Consider the following 19,701-nt stretch of genomic DNA (forward strand, 5'->3'; position numbering starts at 1 on the left):
CATTGATAACGGGGCAAGGAGGTGGGGTGGCCATACAGGTGGGGAGATTTCTCAGTTCCCCGGCCTGCCGACTCTTCTTCAGTTTGCAAAGCAGCTTAAATCTAGTAAGGGCCCACCATAGAATGCAAAAGCTGTGAGCCTCGGGGAAAACGCAGTCTCCAGATTTTGGAGAGGTGGAGGGGGGTTGCTCAGGCAGGCGGTGCATGCGCAGTAGGGAGGAGGAGGCGGGGACGACTAAGGGAGGAGGGAGGGCTGCTGTTTATTTGCAGCTGGACCAACTAGCAGAGGTAGCGGCCAAGCGCAGGTCCCGGGTGGTGGGTGGGTGAGTCGAGCTGCTGCCGCACCATGCTCCTTCTCAGCTTGCTGGTGCTGCCTTCTGTCAGAGCCCTCGAGGGGGAGAATGCCAGTCGCTCCAGAGCAGCCAGGGCAGCAGCGGCAACAGCAGGATGGTGGTGACAACCTCTGCCAGTGGCGGCCTTGGCGGCGGCAGCAAAAGGGATCGGACTCCCTCGGGCCAGCGCCAAAGGGGCTGCTGCCTGGCGCCGGCGGAGGCTGCGGTGTTACTGACCACAGTCTGCTGTCTCTGTTATGGAAACTCTCTGCCGGGCGAGTTTGTGCACGACGACGTGTGGGCAATTGTGAACAACCCAGACGTTTGGGCGGCTGCCCCTCTGAGCTGGGGCATCTTCGCCAACGATTTCTGGGGCAAGGGCATGGCCGAAAACACCAGTCACAAGTCCTACCGTCCTCTCTGCGTCCTCACCTTCAAGTGAGTCCCGCCTCTAACGGCTGCAGCCTCTCAGGGGAAGACTAGTAGCAGGCTCTGTGACTTACTGCTGACTCTCTTCTCTTCCCTTCACGCCTAGCTCTCCTGTCCACTCACATTTCAGACTTCCAATTTCCGGATAGCCTGAGGAGTCAGCTGAGGGAGTTGGAGTAGAGTTGTACCCAAGTGTCTGTTCTTTTAAATCCACTTTTCTTTGGGGAGGAGACTAATGGAGGTGCACAGTAGTTTTCTCTGCAACCTACCCTTTAGTAGGAGGGGGCAAAGTGAGACTAGCGTCGGGGTGGGGTAAGATTTGGAGTGGGTCGCTGATTTACTGAAAAGAGAAGTTGGTTATGTCACTGAGGCTTGTGGGCAGCTCTATAGCTGGGAAAGTGTGTAAGCTTCTTTGAGAATCACATTTCGATTTCAAGAGGAGGGAGGCAAAATTTGTGCGTTTTGCCTAGCTATCAAATGAGTTGTACATTTGCGGGAAGATAGATCTTTTCCTCTTAGCCGCACACCAAAACCTCTCCAACCTTTACGATCAAGCGATTTAAAATTCAAAGCAAAAGAATGCAGGAAGATGGAAATTACCTGGGTTTTTATTGTATCTCAGTCTCATTTTGATCTTATAACCTCGGATATTTGGTGTAAATAATTTATAAGCGTACACCAGTTTTTTACTAAAGGTGGAGTTTTATCTTATGATGAAATGAGAGGTCTGGCTTAAGAGATGTGTTACTACCTTTTGTTTATTTTATCATCCTTATTTTTTCCCCTCGTGGGTTTGGCCTTTCCTCGGTCTTGAAGGAGGCTGCAGAAATAATGTTGGTTTGGTGTTGGTATATTTAAACCTATTCTAAAGGGTGTAATTGGAACTCTTTATGATAATGAAAAATCTTGAGTGTCTGTTGCAAAAACTTGCTCTTGCAGCAATGCAAAAACTGAAGACTTAGAAAAGGAAACCATTGCAATTAACTTACCAAAAGGCTTTTCAATACATTTTTTTTCAATTAGTTTATTGTTTTTGAAGTGGAGCAACATATTGTGTCCTTAGTTTTGGAAAGAGCATTTCATTATGTCTTAAGGAAAAAAAATCTATGCCTTCTTCCGAAGCTCTTTGGTTATCTAGATATTGTATTCTTTAAAATTGGGGTAAAGGTGCGACAATGCAATAGTTCCCTGGCAGTGTTGTTATTTAAAGCTTCTTTCAAAAACAAACAAAAACAACCTTAAGCGTTTTGCTTGAAAACTTGTCAGCATGGTCTATTCTGATTTCCTATTCATTAGCATTACTATGACAGTAAGTAAACCAATGCTAGGAATATTCTGATTCCTGTTTCAGGGAGCATATGTTTTAACAGTGTCTTTTGGCTTTTTTCCTTTCTTGTATCCATATAGGATTGGATAAAGGCAGGAGAAACCATGAGGACTAGGGAGGGGGACTTAAGGAGCAGAGGTAATGGAAAAAAAGAGTAAGGTGTAGTAGTTTAGCAAATGTCAGAGATAAATATAAAGTAGGAAGAGTTGGGAGAAAAGAAAGCAGTAATTTAGAAAAAACAGATCCAAGCCCTCTATAGATTTATGTCACTGTGCAAACTGTGCATACTGGTTTGGGATAAGGAGAGGATTCAACTGCAACACCTGAAAATAATGGTAGGAAGAACAACAGTGTAGGCCTTCTTTAAAAAAGCAAGGATACCACTTTTGTGTTGTTTGCTTTGCCTTAATTTTAAATAGCATTGATTCACTTTCTTCTAAATCACCTATAGTGCAACCTTGACTTCTATTTTCAAGAATAATAAACAATGCCAAATATAAGGAAGAAAGTTTTCTAAGACTTGTGTTTAAATAGTTAAATAAAATAGCTTAAAAATAAAATAGCCTTAAAAGGCTTTTTGTTATATTGTTGTTTTAAAGTATAAAGTAAAATACTTCTTCTAAGATGCTTTTGGCACTTCAGATTAATCTTTCAAACTTCAATGAGCAAGAGTTCATTTATGCAAAAGCTTTTAAGTGTTTTAAACTTAGTTTCCTTAAAAGTAAAAAAAAATTGACGAACTGAATAAATATCCTAGAAACACAGAAATTTAGAACCAGAAGATACTTTACTATAATTACTTTATTTTATGAATGAGGAAAACTGAGGTTCAGTGAGGTAAAATAACTTGTTCATGGTATATACTGTTTTTTTAAAAAATGGATATTGATAGATGTCCTCAAGGCACATAATGAAGAAATTTACAGAAAAAATTTTGGGACCTACAGTGGAATGTAGGTGAATTCATGATACTTGTTGCTATGATGGAACTCATTTAGTTTCTCAATTTTTTTTTTTTGAAATTGGAATTGAATGAAAGGGGAGAAAATAGATTATCAGTCTGTGCTTTAATTAAAAAATTTCACTAAAAAGTCATGGAGTAATGTTTAAGGGCATAGGAGAGAATCAGAGATCTTTATAAATAACCTACAGTGAGTGACCTTCACTCCAAATCCAGTTTTTCATTCTGTGCTTCTTATTTTACTGTCCATATCATTTTTATATCTGTGAAAGATTCAAGATCTTCTGTAGACACTTAATCAATAATGAACCAAAGCTCATGATAAATGTTAACATCTTCTGAAATAGTCCATAATTGGTTAAAAGTGCCTGTACTGGCTTACTTTTTTATAAGCAGAAATTGATGGAACTTCCTTATTTGCAGTATCCTTTCATATCAGTAAGCAAATGGAAACCTACCTTGGAGAGAAAAGAATGATACTGTGGCTTGTATACCTGAATGATATGTATTATCAAACTTCAGAAGTCTTGCATATATTTTAAAATCTTTCCACTAATCCTGTGCTGTCAATCTCACCATGTTATATGGTAGGTATATTAAGGTAAAAGGATTAAATTTGTAACAGGTTCAGCCAGGGATCTGTGCAGCTCATTGTTCTGATTATTAGACCATAGTAGTCTGCTGTTTTCCTGGAAAATTTTGTTTTATTGAGAGATTCTAATCGCAATATAAGCCATAATAGTGAAGGCAGGTGACCTATAAAAATGTGATTGATTTGAAAAATAGACTCTTGACAAGTATGAATATGGTTTTTGGTCAGCATATTGATGTTTGAGTTTCAAGATTGTTTGCACAGTAGTTTGTAGTACTTGCTTATGAGAGAAGAGAATTGACTGAAAAGACTATGGCAGATGATAATGCATTTCTGACTAGGTCCACTGTCTAGTTTTGATTATGTTCTTTAAGATCCTGAGCATGGAGACCAGTTTTTGTTTTTGGGACTAATATTTAATTTTTCAAAAATATAGAAGAATGTTTAAACTATACATGGCTGCAATGGGGATAACCACTGACCTCACCTATTAACTAGTATTCCTTTAGCCCATCATCAACTGCTAACTCCTCCAAAACACTGGAACCATAGTCCAAAAAATAAATACCATTTAGATTGTAGTTAACTCAGTCTCTCTTGGAGTAGAATTTTACTTAATTCTCCTTAGAAATTCTAGTTAACTGCTTTTCTCACAAAATAACATTTAACTCAATTTAATTCTCATCAGGAATGAAAGACAGTTAAACTCATTTAGTGCTGCCTAGTAATTCTCCACCAAATGTCTTAATTAAGGACAGTTAACTTTCAAGTCTCTAACAGACTTTCTCTAAAGGCTTGATTAACTGTCAATCTTCTCAAGACATGAAATTTTGTCAGTCTTCTCTAAATACCTCACATAGATTCCTTCTGCCACTGCAGTTAAATTGTCAGTCTCCCAGATTTTCTGCCTTCTTCTTAAAGGTATAATAACTATCCAAAGGTATTTTATTTCATTTTGTTCTCATCTTTTTTGTTGAGGTTCGGATGCAAATGGACAAGTCACCATTTCTGCTATCCTTTGTTATCCAATGCTTTGCAGACTATTGTGTAGAACAAATAAAAGCATTGTCTTTTGTAGTTGAATTAAAGACTCACTGAAAATATTTTGGGACAACTTCAGTAGCAGACAAGATGATGGGGGCATTATAGATTTCTATTTTTCCCCCCATATAATTTTGATTTCTTCTGCTAGGTCTTTGTGTTTTGAAAATTTTTCATTCCAAATATTTTGGAGGTTATGAGTATTTAGTATGCTAACATATATTAAAATGATTCTTCTTAATTTTTTTATATATCAACATTAGAGCTGAGAAGTTGTAGGCAGGCAACAGTTCTGTCTGTAATGATATTCCACTTCTGTTAGAATTTGTTGAATTTTGAAGGATATTTAGGGTTTGTATTTCTAAGCTTCTGGTGTGTAATTTCAGTTGCATCATGTCTTTATTATTATTTAAAGGATACTAAGTATTTGTAACCTACAGTGATAGGTTGCACAGTTTTTACTGCTTTATTACCAAATCCAAATTGATTCCTAAATCTAGTCTTAAGGAAAACATTTTTGTAGACCTCATCTGAAATCACTAGCAAAAATCCTTCCATGTCCATAAACAGATTTGCATGACTCAGCATTTGTTTGATGCTTCTTTTTTGACATATAGTTGTTTGGATTCATGGGGATCTTATATATGGAAGGCCTTTTGATTACATTCATGGATCTTAGCAGTTTCATAGGCTCTTTCTGGAGGTAAGCCACTTTTGATTACATTTGACAAATCTAGTGGCTTATACTCATTGCCAACTTTTAGTATTATTTCTGAAGTGAGGTCTGCTTGTTTCAAAAGATTTTCTGTCACTTTTTAATCTTTTTTTTAATTGTGTATTCTGAGAACATTTTTCATTCCTTTTCCTCCATTTGGAAGAAGTGCTCATTGCTGTAACATTGTATGGGTTTTTATTTGAATATTAAATTTTCCTATATAAGAAAGATCTTAACATCACCAATTTTCCTATATAAGAAAGATCTTAACATCACCAATAATCATGATGATGTGGTTACTGATCTAGAGCCAGACATCCTGGAGAATGAAGTCAAATGGCCTTTGGAATTGCTAACAGTAAGACTAGTGGAAGTGATGGAATTCCAGCTGAGCTATTTAAAATTCTAAAAGATGATGCTGTTAAGGTGCTGCACTCAGTATTCGAGCAGATTTGGAAAACTCAACAGGACAATGACTGAACAATAACAGATACAATTTTGTACATTTTATCATGCTGATGTATATGTACATAATTGTTAATTGCTCTAATTATGTCCTTCCTGAAGTGTTGTCTTCAGGCTGGAAAATGTTTCTTAAATAGGTCTTTTCTGACCTTTTCCCTTGATACCCTTAAGGTTCATGTATCTTGCTTGAAGACCAAAATGTATTTATCATCTTCGTTCACTGGTTTATTTCAGTCACTACATTCAAGCTCAAAACCTTCAGTCTCTATTCTTCCTTGAAGCACCTCAAGAATTTTATGCTTATTGAGTCCAAATGACATTTTGATATTGTTGGAAAATATTTCCATGAGATGAAGTAGCTATTTAATGTTCTTTCAGTAGAACCAAATAACTTGAGGTCATTCCGGTGCATGAAGTAATTAATATGATGTTTTGGTATGATTTCCCTCTTTGACCGGAAAACCATATTGGATTCTATTTGAGAGTGATGATAATGTGTTTCGGGCTAAATAGCACCAGACCAGGCTTAAGTTGTCTCCCTGGGAGATGCCTCTTTCAGTATCAATTGTTGTTGACGTTATTGTGTTGGTGGCATGTATTAAATAGAGAATAGTTTTCCATGTATAAGTCAAAGATTGTAGTGTTATTTTTATGCTAGGATATAGTATATCTGTTGTTTGTAGTACATTTCTAAACCAGGAGTCAATGGCTTTGCAGTCATACTAAAGGCGGTATTTTTTTCTTCAAGATTCTAGTGGATGGTTCATTTTTTTCCTTTACACTGCTTGGACTTAATGTAGTACTTTTAACTTTTTTGACCTTTGCTTTCAATTATGGATTGTATATATCAAAAATTTCTAATATACTTTTGTTTTCTGGATTCCATTCCACATGTTTCTTTTTGGTTGCCTTTAATTGGATGATATGTTGTTGAGTTTTCTACTGTTTGTACTGGCTAGATTTGGATGTCATTTTTAAATGTCTTTCCTTAGGTTCCCAAGATGTTTATTCCATGGTGGTATTTGATGCTTGTCCTTAGTAATATTCTTGAATAGCTCTACCTTTTATTTCATGGTCTTTACCATGGTAATAGTTGCAACATACACTATTGTGTGCAGGCTCTGAATTTTTTTTTGTACTCTGTCAAATATTGTGGAAGAATGTATTTTTTTCCTTTATTAACAAGGATTTATTTTCTGTCCTTCCCTCTACCCCTTCCCCACTTGAACAATTAAAAAAAAAGGATAAGGAACTCTTATAACAAATATACATACCCAACAAAACAAATTTTCATATTGTCTATGTCTAAAAATATATCTTATTCTGCAGCTTCAGTTCATCAGTTCTTTGTCAGGAGGTAGATATCATGCTTCATCATAGGTCCTTAGGAGATATGGTTATTCATTGCATTGATCAGAGTTCTAAAATCTTACAAAGTTGTTTTTTTAATAATATTGTTATTCTATAAATTATTCTTCTAGTTCTGTTTGCTTCACGCTACATAAGAATGCATTAGTTCGTGGTGGTTATAACAAAAACCAGCTTTTAAAAATTACTGTGCTTGCTATAGTTGGCCTCTTTGTTATATAAAGTCACCTTTGTTATTCAGAACTGCAAGGCCTTGTTGTCTTTTCTGAGGGTCCTCACAAAGTTTATTATGAGTCATTCTACTATCCAATTGGGCTTACTCTTCTTAGTACATAATGTCTTGGCTGGATGGGTCAGTCTGTTGCTAGTTCGAGGTGGGTATATCACGTGATGGCTATACTGTTTCATCACCAGGCAGGGAAGGTTTCTCTTCCTCTGGGTAGCTGTTTCAGGAGAGGGTGAGCCAGGTAGCTGTTGGAACAGACTGAGTAGGATATTATGCCACTGAACTGTGGCTGCCATCTAAAACTGGGGAGGTGCTTCTGCTAGATAAGTCATTCTGTTGAGGTTTAGGGGCTTAGGGGTGCTAGTGATTGGGGTATAGGCCCAAGATGGGGCCCCAAAAAACCCCTTCCTTAAACTTTACTTGAACCCTTTTACCTAGTCAAGGAAGTCTAGCAGTCTCCTAAGGTTATTCTTTTTTTTTTTAATTTTTCTTTTTTTTTTCTTTCTGGCTAAACATTTATTTCTGGACTAAATTCTGTGGTTTTAGGCAGGTATATCTGAAGTCTATGATATGTATGTATGTATTTATTTATTTGAAGATTCATTAATGTATTTATTTTTAGTTTTCATCATTCACATCTACAAGATTTTGAGTTCCAAATTTTCTTCCCATCTCATCCCTCCCCCAACCCGACAGCATGCATTCTGAATTCCCGTTTTCCTAATCTGCCCTCCCTTCTATCTCCCCCCCTTCTCTTATTCCCTTCATCTTTTATTTTCCTGTAGGGCAGGATAGATTTCTATAACCTATTGCCTGTATATCTTATTTCCCAGTTGCATGTGAAAACAATTTTTTAACATTTGTTTTTAAAACTTTGTGTTTCAGATTTTCTCCCTTCCTCCCTCCCCACCCACCCACATTGAGAAGGCAAGCAACTCGATACAGGTTATACTTGTGTAGTAATGCAGAACACTTCCATAGTAGTCATGTTGTGGAAAACTAACTATATTTCCCATCATTCTATTCTGCCCCCCCCATTTATTCTATTTTCTCTTTTGACCCTGTCATCAGAAGTGTTTGCTTCTGATTACTCCCTCCCCCAATCTGTCCTCCCCTTTATCATCCTCCCTCTCTCTTATCACCTCCCCCCTATTTTCCTGTAGGGTAAGATAGGTTTCCATACTCAACTGAGTGTGTATGTTATTCCCTCCTTAAGCTAAATCTGATGACAGTAAGATTCACTCATTTCGTTTCACCTTCCCCCATTTCCCCTCTGCAGTAAAAATCTTTTCTTGTCTGTTTTATAAGAGATAATTTACTTCATTCTGCCTCTTCCTTTCTCCTTCTCTGAGTATAATTCTCTCTCACCCCTTAATTTTATTCTCCAGATATCACTCATTTATCTTCAACTCACCCTGTGCCTTCTATCTATCAATCTATCTATGCATATAATTTTTTTCCCCTCCAACTACCCTAATATTGACAAAGGTCTAATGAGTTACAAATATCATCTTTCCATGTAGGAATGTAAACAGTTCAACCTTAATAAGTCCCTTATGATTTCTCTTTCCTGTTTACCTCTTCATGCTTCTCTTGAGTCTTGTATTTGAAAGTCAAATTTTCTATTCAGCTCTAGTCTTTTCATCAAGAATTCTTGAAAGCCCTCTATTTCACTAAATGTCTATTTTTTTCCCCTGAAGAATTACACTCAGTTTGAATGGTTAGGTGATTCTTGGTTGTAATCCTATCTCCTTTGCCTCCTGGGGTTATTTTTTTTTATACATAACACACTTAATGTCATCAATTTTAGGGGGAAAGTATAGGTTGGAGATGGAATGAGAGTGGGCAAAACACTGTGGGCCAAACCACAGTGGTAAGATCTGGCCCAAACCTGGACAAAAATTCAACCCAGCCCCAGTGATGAGGGTGAATGAGTGTGGCTGGGTGACTAAAATACTGAGTCAGGAACTCTTGGAGAATCATTGAGGTTCCTGAGAGAGATTATGACTTGCTCAACATCCCACAGCTAGTGTGAGAGATAGGTCTTAACCAAGGAGCTTCTGACTCTCTAGCCGTAGAGAATGTAGTCTAGTTATTTTGGGAGGCTCTTACTGTAGGGAAGGCAACTCAAACAGACTCTTTCAAGAGAGAGTTTCTGTTAGCCAACAAGAACATCCTACATCTATCCCATTTTAAGGAGCCCCATTAAAGACAACAAATTTCCACAGATGCTGATTGTTGGGTAGTTGAGAACAATGAATAAAAGGTTCAAAGGGACTAGTCAGTGACCCAGTTAAAATAGAAAATAATGAGCTGGAAAATGATCCTGCAGAGAGCAAGGTCAGGTTTTTTGTGTATGTTAGAGATCTCTATTCATTTCCACCCCCCATCCCAGGGTTGAGTCATTTGGGCAGGTCACTTCTAAAGGCCTGGAGGGCTAACTGGGATCCAGCATTGGCTGAAAATAGTTATTTTGGAAACTAGGTATACAAGGTAGAAGGGCTTGGGAGTGGGAAGGGGACTGATAGAGAATTCAGGTCAAGTAGGGGTGATAAGACAAGTGTTGGCAAACCAAAAAACTGGAAGAAAATACAGAAAACATTGTAGACTTGCCAGCAAATTCATAAATAGATGCTAATCTATCCTAGATCAGAACACTAAGAAAGTTTGCCTATATTAGACTCACATTTCTACAGATAGCATAGAATAATTAAACATTATTGTAGTCAATCACTTTATCTGGTTGATTTTCCCAAATTGAGAGATGCCTTTATGGCTATCCTCTTCCCCACTCTGCTTACAAAATGATCAAAGGCAGATGCTGCTGGACTCTTCTAGGTCTGCAAAGCTTTATCTGAGTCCCTATGTTCTACAGTCTTCCATTTATTTTTTATTATTTTTATTCTGCCCAATGAATCTAAATTCCCCCCATAGAGGTTTCTTGGAAGTAATTCTTTTTTTTTTTTTTTCTTTTTTTTTAATTTTCATTTTCAACATTCACTTCCACAAGATTTTGAGTTCCAAATTTTCACCCCATCTCACCCTTCCTCCCCACCCCAAGATGGCATGCATTCCAAATACCCCTTCCTGTAGTCTGCTTTCCCTGCTATCTCTCCCCCCCTTCCCCTTCTATTTTCCTGTAGGGCAGGATAGATTTCTGTACCCCCTTTCCTGTATTTCTTATTTCCCAGTTGCATGTAAAAACATTTTTTTTAAACATGTGTTTTTAAAACTTTGGGTTCCAAATTTTCTCCCTTCCTCCCTCCCCATCTACCCTTATTGAAAAGGCAAGCAACTCATATAGGCTATACATGTGCAGTTATGCAAAACACTTCCATAGTAGACATGCAGTGAAAAACTAACTCTATTTCCCTTAATCCTATCCCACCCCCCCCAATTTATTCTATTTTTTCTTTTGACCCTATCCCTCCTCAGAAGTATTTGCTTCTGATTACCCCCTTTCCCAATCTGCCCTCCTCTCTATCATCCCCCTACTCTCTTGTCCCCTTCCCCTCCTATTTTCCTGTAGGGTAAAACAGATTTCCATACCCAATTGAGTGTGTATGTTATTCCCTCCTTAAGTCAAATCATTTCCTCTCACCTTCCCGTTTCCGCTCCACTGTAAGAGCCTTTTCTTTTCTGTTTTTTTTGTGTGATAATTTACCCCGTTCTACCTTTCCCTTTCTCCTTCCCCTAGTATAATCCTCTCTCACCCCTTAATTTTATTCTCCAGATATGACCCCTTCATCTTCAACTCACCCTGTGCCCTCTATCTATCTATCTATCTATCTATCTACATACATAAAAATTTTTCCCTCCAACTACCCTAATACTGACAAAGGTCTCATGAGTTACAAATATCATCTTTCCATGCAGGAATGTAAACAGTTCAACCTTAATAAGTCTCTTATGATTTCTCTTTCCTGTTTATGTCTTCATGTTCCACTTGAGTCTTGTATTGGAAAGTCAAATTTTCTATTCAGCTCTGGTCTTTTCATCAAGAATGCTTGAAAGTCCTCTGTTTCACTGAATGACCATTTTTTACCCTGAAGAATTATACTCAGTTTTGCTGGTTAGCTGATTCTTGGTTGTAATCCTATCTCCTTTGCCCTCCAGAATATTATATTCCATGCCCTGCGGTCCCTTAATGTAGAAGCTGCTAAATCTTGTGTTATTGTGATCGTATTTCCACAATACTTGAATTGTTTCTTTCTGGCTGCTTGTAATATTTTCTCCTTAAACTGGGAACTCTGGAATTTGAATATTCCTAGGAGTTTTCCTTTGGGGATCTCTTTCAGGAGGAGATTGGTGGATTCTTTCAATTTCTATTTTGCCCTCTGGTTCTAAAATATCAGGGCAGTTTTCCTTGATCATTTCTTGAAAGATGATATCTAAGCTCTTTTTTTGATCGTGGCTTTCAGATAGTCCAATAATTTTTAAATTCTCTCTCCTGGATCTATTTTCCAGGTCAGTTGTTTTTCCAATTAGATATTTCACATTGTTTTCTAATTTTTCATTCTTTTGGATTTGTTTTACAGTGTCTTGATTTCTCATAAAGTCACTAGCTTCCAATTGCTCTATTCTAATTTTTTAAGTAAGTATTTTCTTCAGTAAGCTTTTGGACTTCTTTTTCCATTTGTCCAATTTTGCTTTTTAGAGCATTCTTCTCCTCATTGGCTTTTTGGACCTCTTTTGCCATTTGGGTTAGGCTATTTTTTAAGGTGTTATTTTCTTCAGTATTTTTTTGGGTCTCCTTTAGCAAGCTGTTGACTTGCTTTTCATGATTTTCTTGCATCACTCTCATTTGTCTTTCCAGTTTTTCCTCTACTTCTCTTACTTGCATCTCAAAATCCCTTTTGAGCTCTTCCAAGGCCTAGGACTGATTCATATTTTTCTTGAAAGTTTTGAATGTAGGAGCTTTGACTTTGTTTTCTTCTTCTGGTTGTATGTTTTGATCTTCTTTGTCACCAAAGTAAGATAATATAGTCTGACTCTTTTTGCGCTGCTTGCTCATGATCCCAACCAATTACTTGAGTTTTAAATTCTTTGTTAAGGTAAGAGTCTGCTTCTAATGTGGAGAATATACTGTCCCAAGCTTCAGGGGTTTGTACAGCTGTTTTCAGAGATACTTCTAGGGACCTGAAAAGCGTCAGTTCTTCCAAGGTGCTATGACAAGGGGCAAGATGTTTCCTCTCCACTGCCACAACTAGCTCCACCACACCAGCGCTCTTCCTTGCCGGCACTCCTCCTTGTCCCAGGACTGCCCCTCAGAACTGTGACCCAGATCCAAGCACGGGCAAAGCAAGAGATTCCTGCCTCAGCCCTGGCAAAGACGTCCTTGCAATCCCCCTCTGATCAGCCACTCGATTCCCCCTCAGTCTGTGGACTGGCAGCTCAGGAGGCAGCCGTGGCCCGCACTTGGGACTTGTGGCTGAGACCTAGCTTCTTCTCTCACCGCAGTCACAGACTTTTCCCACTGACCTTCTAAGTTGTCTTTGGCGTTTGTGGGTCGAGAATCTGGAAACTGCCACAGCTGCCCACAATTCAGTCCTCTGAGGCCTGCTCCAGGGTCTCTGTGGCCTGCGCGCCCATGCCAAACTGCACTCGTCTCCCAGCCTGGTGTGATATACCTTTCTGATCAACCATCCAGGATGCCTTGGGCTGGAAATTTGTTTTACTCTGTTTTTTTGTGGGTTCTGTTGCTTTAGAATTTGTTTAGAGCCATTTTTTACAGGTATTTGGAGGGGTTTGGGGGAGAGCTCTAGCAAGTCACTGCTTTCCCTCTGCCATCTTGGTTCTGCCCTGGGGTTATTCTTATTTCTATCAACTGGCTTTTCTTTATCACCTACACCCAATCTCCCAATTCTTTGTTAACCTAATTAAAGTTTAACCCTCCATTTTCTATTACTGGCCTGATAGCCCCCTTTATACTTCCCATCCTTGATCTTATCCAGAGCCCATTCAACCTCCCAGACACTCCCACCAGGATTCTCCCAGGACCCTCCCCTAGTCACCCCAGCTTCAAGATGCTCCCTAAACTCCTCCTCCAGTCACTCCCATTACTGGCCACTCCCATCAAGACACTCCTTCTCCCAGCTCTTCCTCCAGTCAACCCAAACTACTTGGCCACTTCTAGATCCTTCCCATAGTCTTTCTGTATATAAGATCCATCCTGGCCACCATTTAGGGACTGAGACTTCCTCATGCCTGCTCCTCTTTATGAGCATCACAAATGTTTAGATTCCTTAAGAGACTGACCAATGTGGCTCATTTTAATAAACCTTGTCTTTGACTGAAAGAAGGCTGGGTTCGAATCCATTTGGTCAGTACCCATGTCTCTTGCTCTTGCTATTTCTGGGTCCTAATGTTGAGGTTTAGAGGTTTAGGGGTTCTGGGACCCTAAAATCACACAACATGCGGGTCCTTTCCAAAAGATTTGACCCAGCCTTCTTTCAGCCAAAAACAAGGTTTATTAGAACACCGATTGGAGTGAGTGAGATTCCAGGTGAGTCTGCATTATTGGCTAGATTTTAAGAATCTGAGCACCTTAATGGAGGCCAAGATGGATCTTAGTACAGAAAGACTGTGGGAGGGATCTAGGAGTGGCCCAGTAGTCTGAGGTGACTGTGAAGGGGGGGTCTAGGGAGGATCTGGATGAGAATGGCCAGTAAGCTGGGGTGACTGGGAGGTAGAACATCAGGGACCTGGACTACTTGGCCAAGGAAGGCAGGGAGATCCAGGAGTGGAGGACTAGGTGGGGCCAGGTGCCGAAAATGAAAGGCAGTTAATTAGCTGGGAAGGGCCGATTGCCCTAGGCAAACACCTGGGACCTTGGCCCCAGGAAAGTCCAGGGCTTTTTCTTTTTTGGGTCCAGTTCCAAAAGACATAGTTTTTTTCTTTTTAGGGGTTCAAATTCCATCCCCATCACTTCTACTGGTCTCCTAGGCTCATTATTTGATGGGCAATTGCAATCTTTCTCCCCCACTTTAGCTACTACTTGAATTGATTGTTTCCATGCTCTTTTTTAAGTGGAGTCAAGGAATGTACTGGAACTAGCTTGAACTAACTTTCAGCTCTTAATATCAGGGCTTGATTTATTGCTTTAAAGAAAGTGTTATTAATACAGATTAAACTTAAAAGTATGCCTAGCTTACATCTGTTAAACATTTACCAGCATGACTCTGGCTGGAGTGCTACAAAAGCTTCTTCCATTAGGGCAATGGAGTTTACCTTACAATCAGCAGAATCTTCTCATTGAGTCCTTCAGAGATTCAGCTGTGGTAGAACGTGGAAATGATGCACCTTTCCTTTAAGCACATTCTTTTTGTTAGAAAGCCCTTTCCTTCTGCAGACAACTCTATTTTTCCTCAGAGTAAATAGTCTTTTCACTTTCCATACTCCCTTGGGAATCTAATGTTGATGGGTGACTAGAGACAATTGTGTAAATGTAGTCTGATGCCCTGTGCATTCACTTTTCTTGCTGGCCTCTTTATATGCTGTTAAGATATTCAAGCCTTTCTAGGTTGAGAAATGTTTATTTTACATCTGAAGACTTTCCCCTTAGCACTGGAGATGTTTAGCTTTTTATGAAGTCTCACTAGGTACCTCTCTCAGCTATTATTAGATCTTTTTGTCAGGTTGAAAAATGGTTTTTCAAAATGCCATTTTAAGTATGCTCATCATTTAAAAATCATTCAAGACACTGGCATTATTATTGCCATTCATTTAATTTTTTAGGTAGCACTTAACGGTGTTTGTGTTAATTATAGATTTTCAATGCCTTCAGATTCCTTAACTTTTTCCTCTTCAAAATTAAATAACTCCTCAATTTCCATTCTTATATAATCTGGGTTTAGAAATGAAATTGTCTTAATATTACCTTTCGTTGTTTTGTAATACATCGTTGTTAAATTTGGGGTTGAGGATATTAATGACAAAAAGCAGTGTGAAGTCTTTGCTTATTACTGGTAAAATCTATTTCTATTTTATTGGGATGTAAAACCTGCACGCGATACAGCAATAGCTTTTGTATCTCCAATGCATTTCATGTGCCCTCAAGGTTCGCCCACCCTTCTTACACAACAAGAACATGAAGGAGCACCGTTCTCTGTGCTGTTCTTCATGTCAAATGGATCATCCAGATGGTTCTGAATAGGTCTCAAATACAGCCCTATGCCTCCCCATTAATTTCCCAAATTCATAGCAGTTTCATCACACAGACTAGGATGTTAACCAGGTCAATGATGTCCCCAAAGCCCTAATGGCCAGCATTTTAGGGCTTCTGCCAGGTTTTCATAGCTACTGTTGTCATGTTGGGGCACACAGAGCCCCCACTGAATATCACCCATGCTACTCCCTTATTTTGCCATTGTTTCTTTCCCTTTTCTCTCACCCTTAGACCCCCCTCCCCTTCCAACCCAACAGGGAGGATTGGTTGGGCTTTGAGAAGGTTATTATTATTATTATTACTATTAATGATAGTGCTAGTGATTGGTTCATAAGCAGTTTTGTTGTAAGAAATGAGTGAAAAAGATGAGAATTCTCATGGGGTTGGAGGCTTTTCATAAGGTGGTGGGGACCATGTAGATTTTATTAGTCAAATAGAAACATGATCTTTAAAAATTATATACAAACCTGTAAGTATTTTCTCAAATTAATGATTACAAACTAATAGATTGATTAGGAAGGTAAGGGTGAGAAAAATCTTAAAAGCTGTATCTTCCGGGATTCTGGGTAAATAGATCATTAAGGAACTGGTGGTTTCCCTGCATTACAAAGGCGTAATGTATGTATACTAGAAGTGGGGGGGATGGGGTTAAATGAAGGCTGAATTGGTTAAGGAGGCTCCTTCCTAATTAATCCCTGTTAATCCATGTAAATCAGTTTCTCCTTTCCCACTTGCCTCTGGAAACACAGTTCTTCCCATCTTTGAATATTTAATTTTTGCACTAAAACTGCAACAATAATAATGGATCAAACAGGAGGCAAGGCATTTACTTGAAAGTAATAACAGTTTGTCTGTAGAATTTTAAGGTTTAGAAAGCACTACTCAAAAAATAAATTTTATTGATTTTTTTTTTTGTTTTTAACATCATCTGTATTTCCCAGAGTAGCTTCTCCCCTTCTCAGAAAGCTGTCCTCTAAGAAGAAAAAAAAGGGCAGCAAAATTAATCAGCACATTGAAAATATCTGATATCATCTGCAATATACTCATCATCATAGTCCCCCCACCTCTGTAAAAAAAAGGGGAAGAGGTTCTTTCTTATCTTTTTTTTAGGTACAAGCTTGGTCATTATAATTTTACAGCATTCAGTTTTGAATGTTATTTTATTGTTATTATTTCCTCTTTCTTTATTGTAATCATCACAAATATTTTTTTATTGGTCCTGCTTATTTCACTTTGTTCATATAAGTCTTACTGTGCTTTGCTGTATTCATCATATTCCTCATTTCTTATAGCACAGTGATGCTCCATTATGCTCATTAACTGTACCCCAGTTGATGGCAGTCTAGGGGTGCTTGGACCCCAAAATCATGACTCGTGGGTCCTGTCCGAATAAATTCAACCCAAGCCTTCTTTCAGCCAAAGACAAGGTTTATTAAAGATGAGCCATATTGGCCAGACTTTTAAGGAATCTAAACATTTTGTGATGCTCTTAAAGAGGTGTGGGCATGAGTAAGTCTCAGCCCCTAAATGGGGGCCAGGATGGGTTTTATATACAGAAAGACTGTGGGAGAAATCTAGGAGTGACCAAGTAGTTTGGGGTAAATGGAAGAGGGGTCTAGGAGAAGGAGTATCCTGATGGGAGTGATCAGTAAGCTGTGGTGACTAGAGGAGGGTCTAGGGAGGATCTTGATGGGAATGACTTAGAAGTTGAATAGGGTCTAGATAAGATCAAAGAAGGGAAGTGGATGGGGGGGGGCACCATCCAGAGGTTAGACAATAGAGGGCTAGGCTCAATTAGGGTAAGAAAAAATTGGGAAATTGGACTTGAATGATAAGGAAAGGCCAGTTGATAAGACTATAGCTTCAAGCAACTGCCAGATAGTTCAAGGAAAGTTCACGGTTTTTTGGGGGCCTGTCTTGGGCCTATACCATATCATTCCCCCCTTAAACAAATGGGTCCCAAATTCTTTTTGGGGTAAAGGGCAAAGGTCTCGGCTTGGCCCATACCCCATCATATACAGTTCTTTGCTACTACAAAAAGTGCTTCTGTAAATTTTTTTGGTGTATATGGAGCCTTTCTGTTTATCACTGACTACTTTGGGGGATTGATGCCTAGCCATGGGATCTTGGAGTCACAGGCTGTGGATATTTTAGTCCTTTTTTTCATATAATTTCTAATTGCTTTACAGAATGGGCCAGACTAATTCATAGCTCCACCAGCAGTGTATTAGTATACCTGTCTTTCCATAACCCCTCCAATAGTGAATATTCTATTTTTTGTTTTCTTGCTCAGTTTTCTAGGTGTTAATGTCCTTTAGCAATTTATCTATTGGGGAATGGCTTTTGTTTTTCTATATTTCAGTTAAATTGACTACATATCTTGAAGAGACATATTGACTACATATTGAAGAGACAGAATTTCTGGAGTCCTAACCGCTGGAGAGCCTTTATGAGCTTTTATCTTTATTTTAATGACTTGAGGAAAGTCTTTTTGTAAATTTTCCATGGTGTTAATGCCAAGTATTAAGACATCCCAAGGGAATGTAGTTACTTTGACCATATTCCCCATTTATACTCTTCCCAACCATTCCCCCCTGACCAGGATGTAAAAGTATTCAGCTTTAGCCAAAATTTGGCTAAACATGTATCTGATTACTCATTGTCCCCCCTGTGAAGTTTCTGGACCACTTTGAATGTACTTCTTATATAGTGGGTACTCAAAAGGGATTAAATGATGATGAATTGTTGATTTCTTCCTGGTATCACAGTGAATGCAAAAAAAAGAGCAACATAAATGAATAAGCAGCCTGAGGAATTTACTTAAGAGAAAAGATGAAAAGAACCAGATTTTTTTTTTTTTTTGGCTGAATGATCACTAAGAGCCACATACAAGTATTTGAAGATGGCAAGAGATTGTTAAGATTAGCATAAAAGGCATGTGTAACACATGAATGTAAGAAAGCTTGGTAAACATCAAGTACTGGGATTTGGAAGCCTACCAGGAAGTTGTTGGAAGTTCTGGCATTTGAGAAACCAGAAATAGATAAAAGTGAAGCATCAGCTAGCAGCAGTGAACTGTCATTACAACCATATTCATGAGTTATTACCAATATTTTAAAAGTTTCCTTTTCTTTGGCTTGTTTATATTCAAAATCATTTCATGTTGATCTGTTGTGTGGAAAACTGTGGTTGGTTAGGTTCAATAGCGGTTAGACATTCTTTTCCCATAGATCTCAAAATCGTCTATCGAGTTCCTAGATTAAAGAACTAGGAAGCTATGGTTTTTCTATCTTTTGGGTATTTTACTTAAGAGAACATTAAATTATTTATAGCACTGCATGTGTGTATGAATATTCAGAGAAATAAACTCTGAGTTGAAACACAGGAATTTGTCACATGACAACTCAATAATATGGCTTAATTAAAAAGAAATTTTTTTGACGCTGAAAGGGTCAGAAATTAAACTTTAATGTCTATTTTCTCTGACTGAGACAGTTTTTGTTTCTTCCTATATATATTATGTGTATATGTATATGTGTAAATATATATATGTATATTTTATTGCTTAGCAAAAGTTTAGAATGTCCAAATTCAGACTTCAACTCAAGGTTGTAATATTTTCAGAAATTAAGTAAACATTCCTGTTTTTGGCCTATGTACAGTTTTCTACTTTGGTTCTCACTCAATTGTGAGTGACCCCGAGATTAAAAATATCTGTTAACCTGAAATTTTTCTTTTATTCAGCACTTTGGCTTGTCTACTGAATAATTGTAATGATGTTCATGATGATAACTTTTTTTTCCAATTACATGTAAAGTAGTTTTCAACATTCACTTTTATAAGATTTTTAAGTTCCAAATTTTTTTCTCCCTCCTTTCTCTCCTCTCTCCTCAAAATGGCATGCAATCTGATATAGGCTATACATGTATAATCATATTAAGCATATTTCTACATTACTCATGTTGTGAAAGAAGAAGGGAAAAACCACGAGAAAGGGGGAAAAAAAAGAGAAAATAGTATGCTTCGATCTTCATTCAGACTCCATAATTCTTACTCCGGATGTGGACAGCATTTTCCAT

At 38.2% G+C, this 19,701-nt stretch overlaps 1 protein-coding gene across 2 annotated transcripts in view; it reads left to right on the forward strand.

Annotated features, from left to right (window-relative positions):
* Nucleotides 1-279: 279 nt before the first annotated feature.
* The window catches only part of TMTC1 (transmembrane and tetratricopeptide repeat containing 1), a 309,040-nt gene continuing 289,618 nt past the window's right edge, over nt 280-19,701 (forward strand). For both annotated transcript variants that reach the window (XM_027844461.1, XM_027844462.1), the window contains exon 1: nt 280-769. In XM_027844461.1, coding sequence (XP_027700262.1) covers nt 447-769 — 323 coding nt within the window. In that variant the 5' untranslated portion in view covers nt 280-446. The remainder of the gene's footprint in view (nt 770-19,701) is intronic.

The sequence above is a fragment of the Vombatus ursinus genome, unplaced genomic scaffold (assembly GCF_900497805.2).
Source record: "Vombatus ursinus unplaced genomic scaffold, bare-nosed wombat genome assembly UNPS02014941.1, whole genome shotgun sequence".
Classification (NCBI taxonomy): domain Eukaryota; kingdom Metazoa; phylum Chordata; class Mammalia; order Diprotodontia; family Vombatidae; genus Vombatus; species Vombatus ursinus.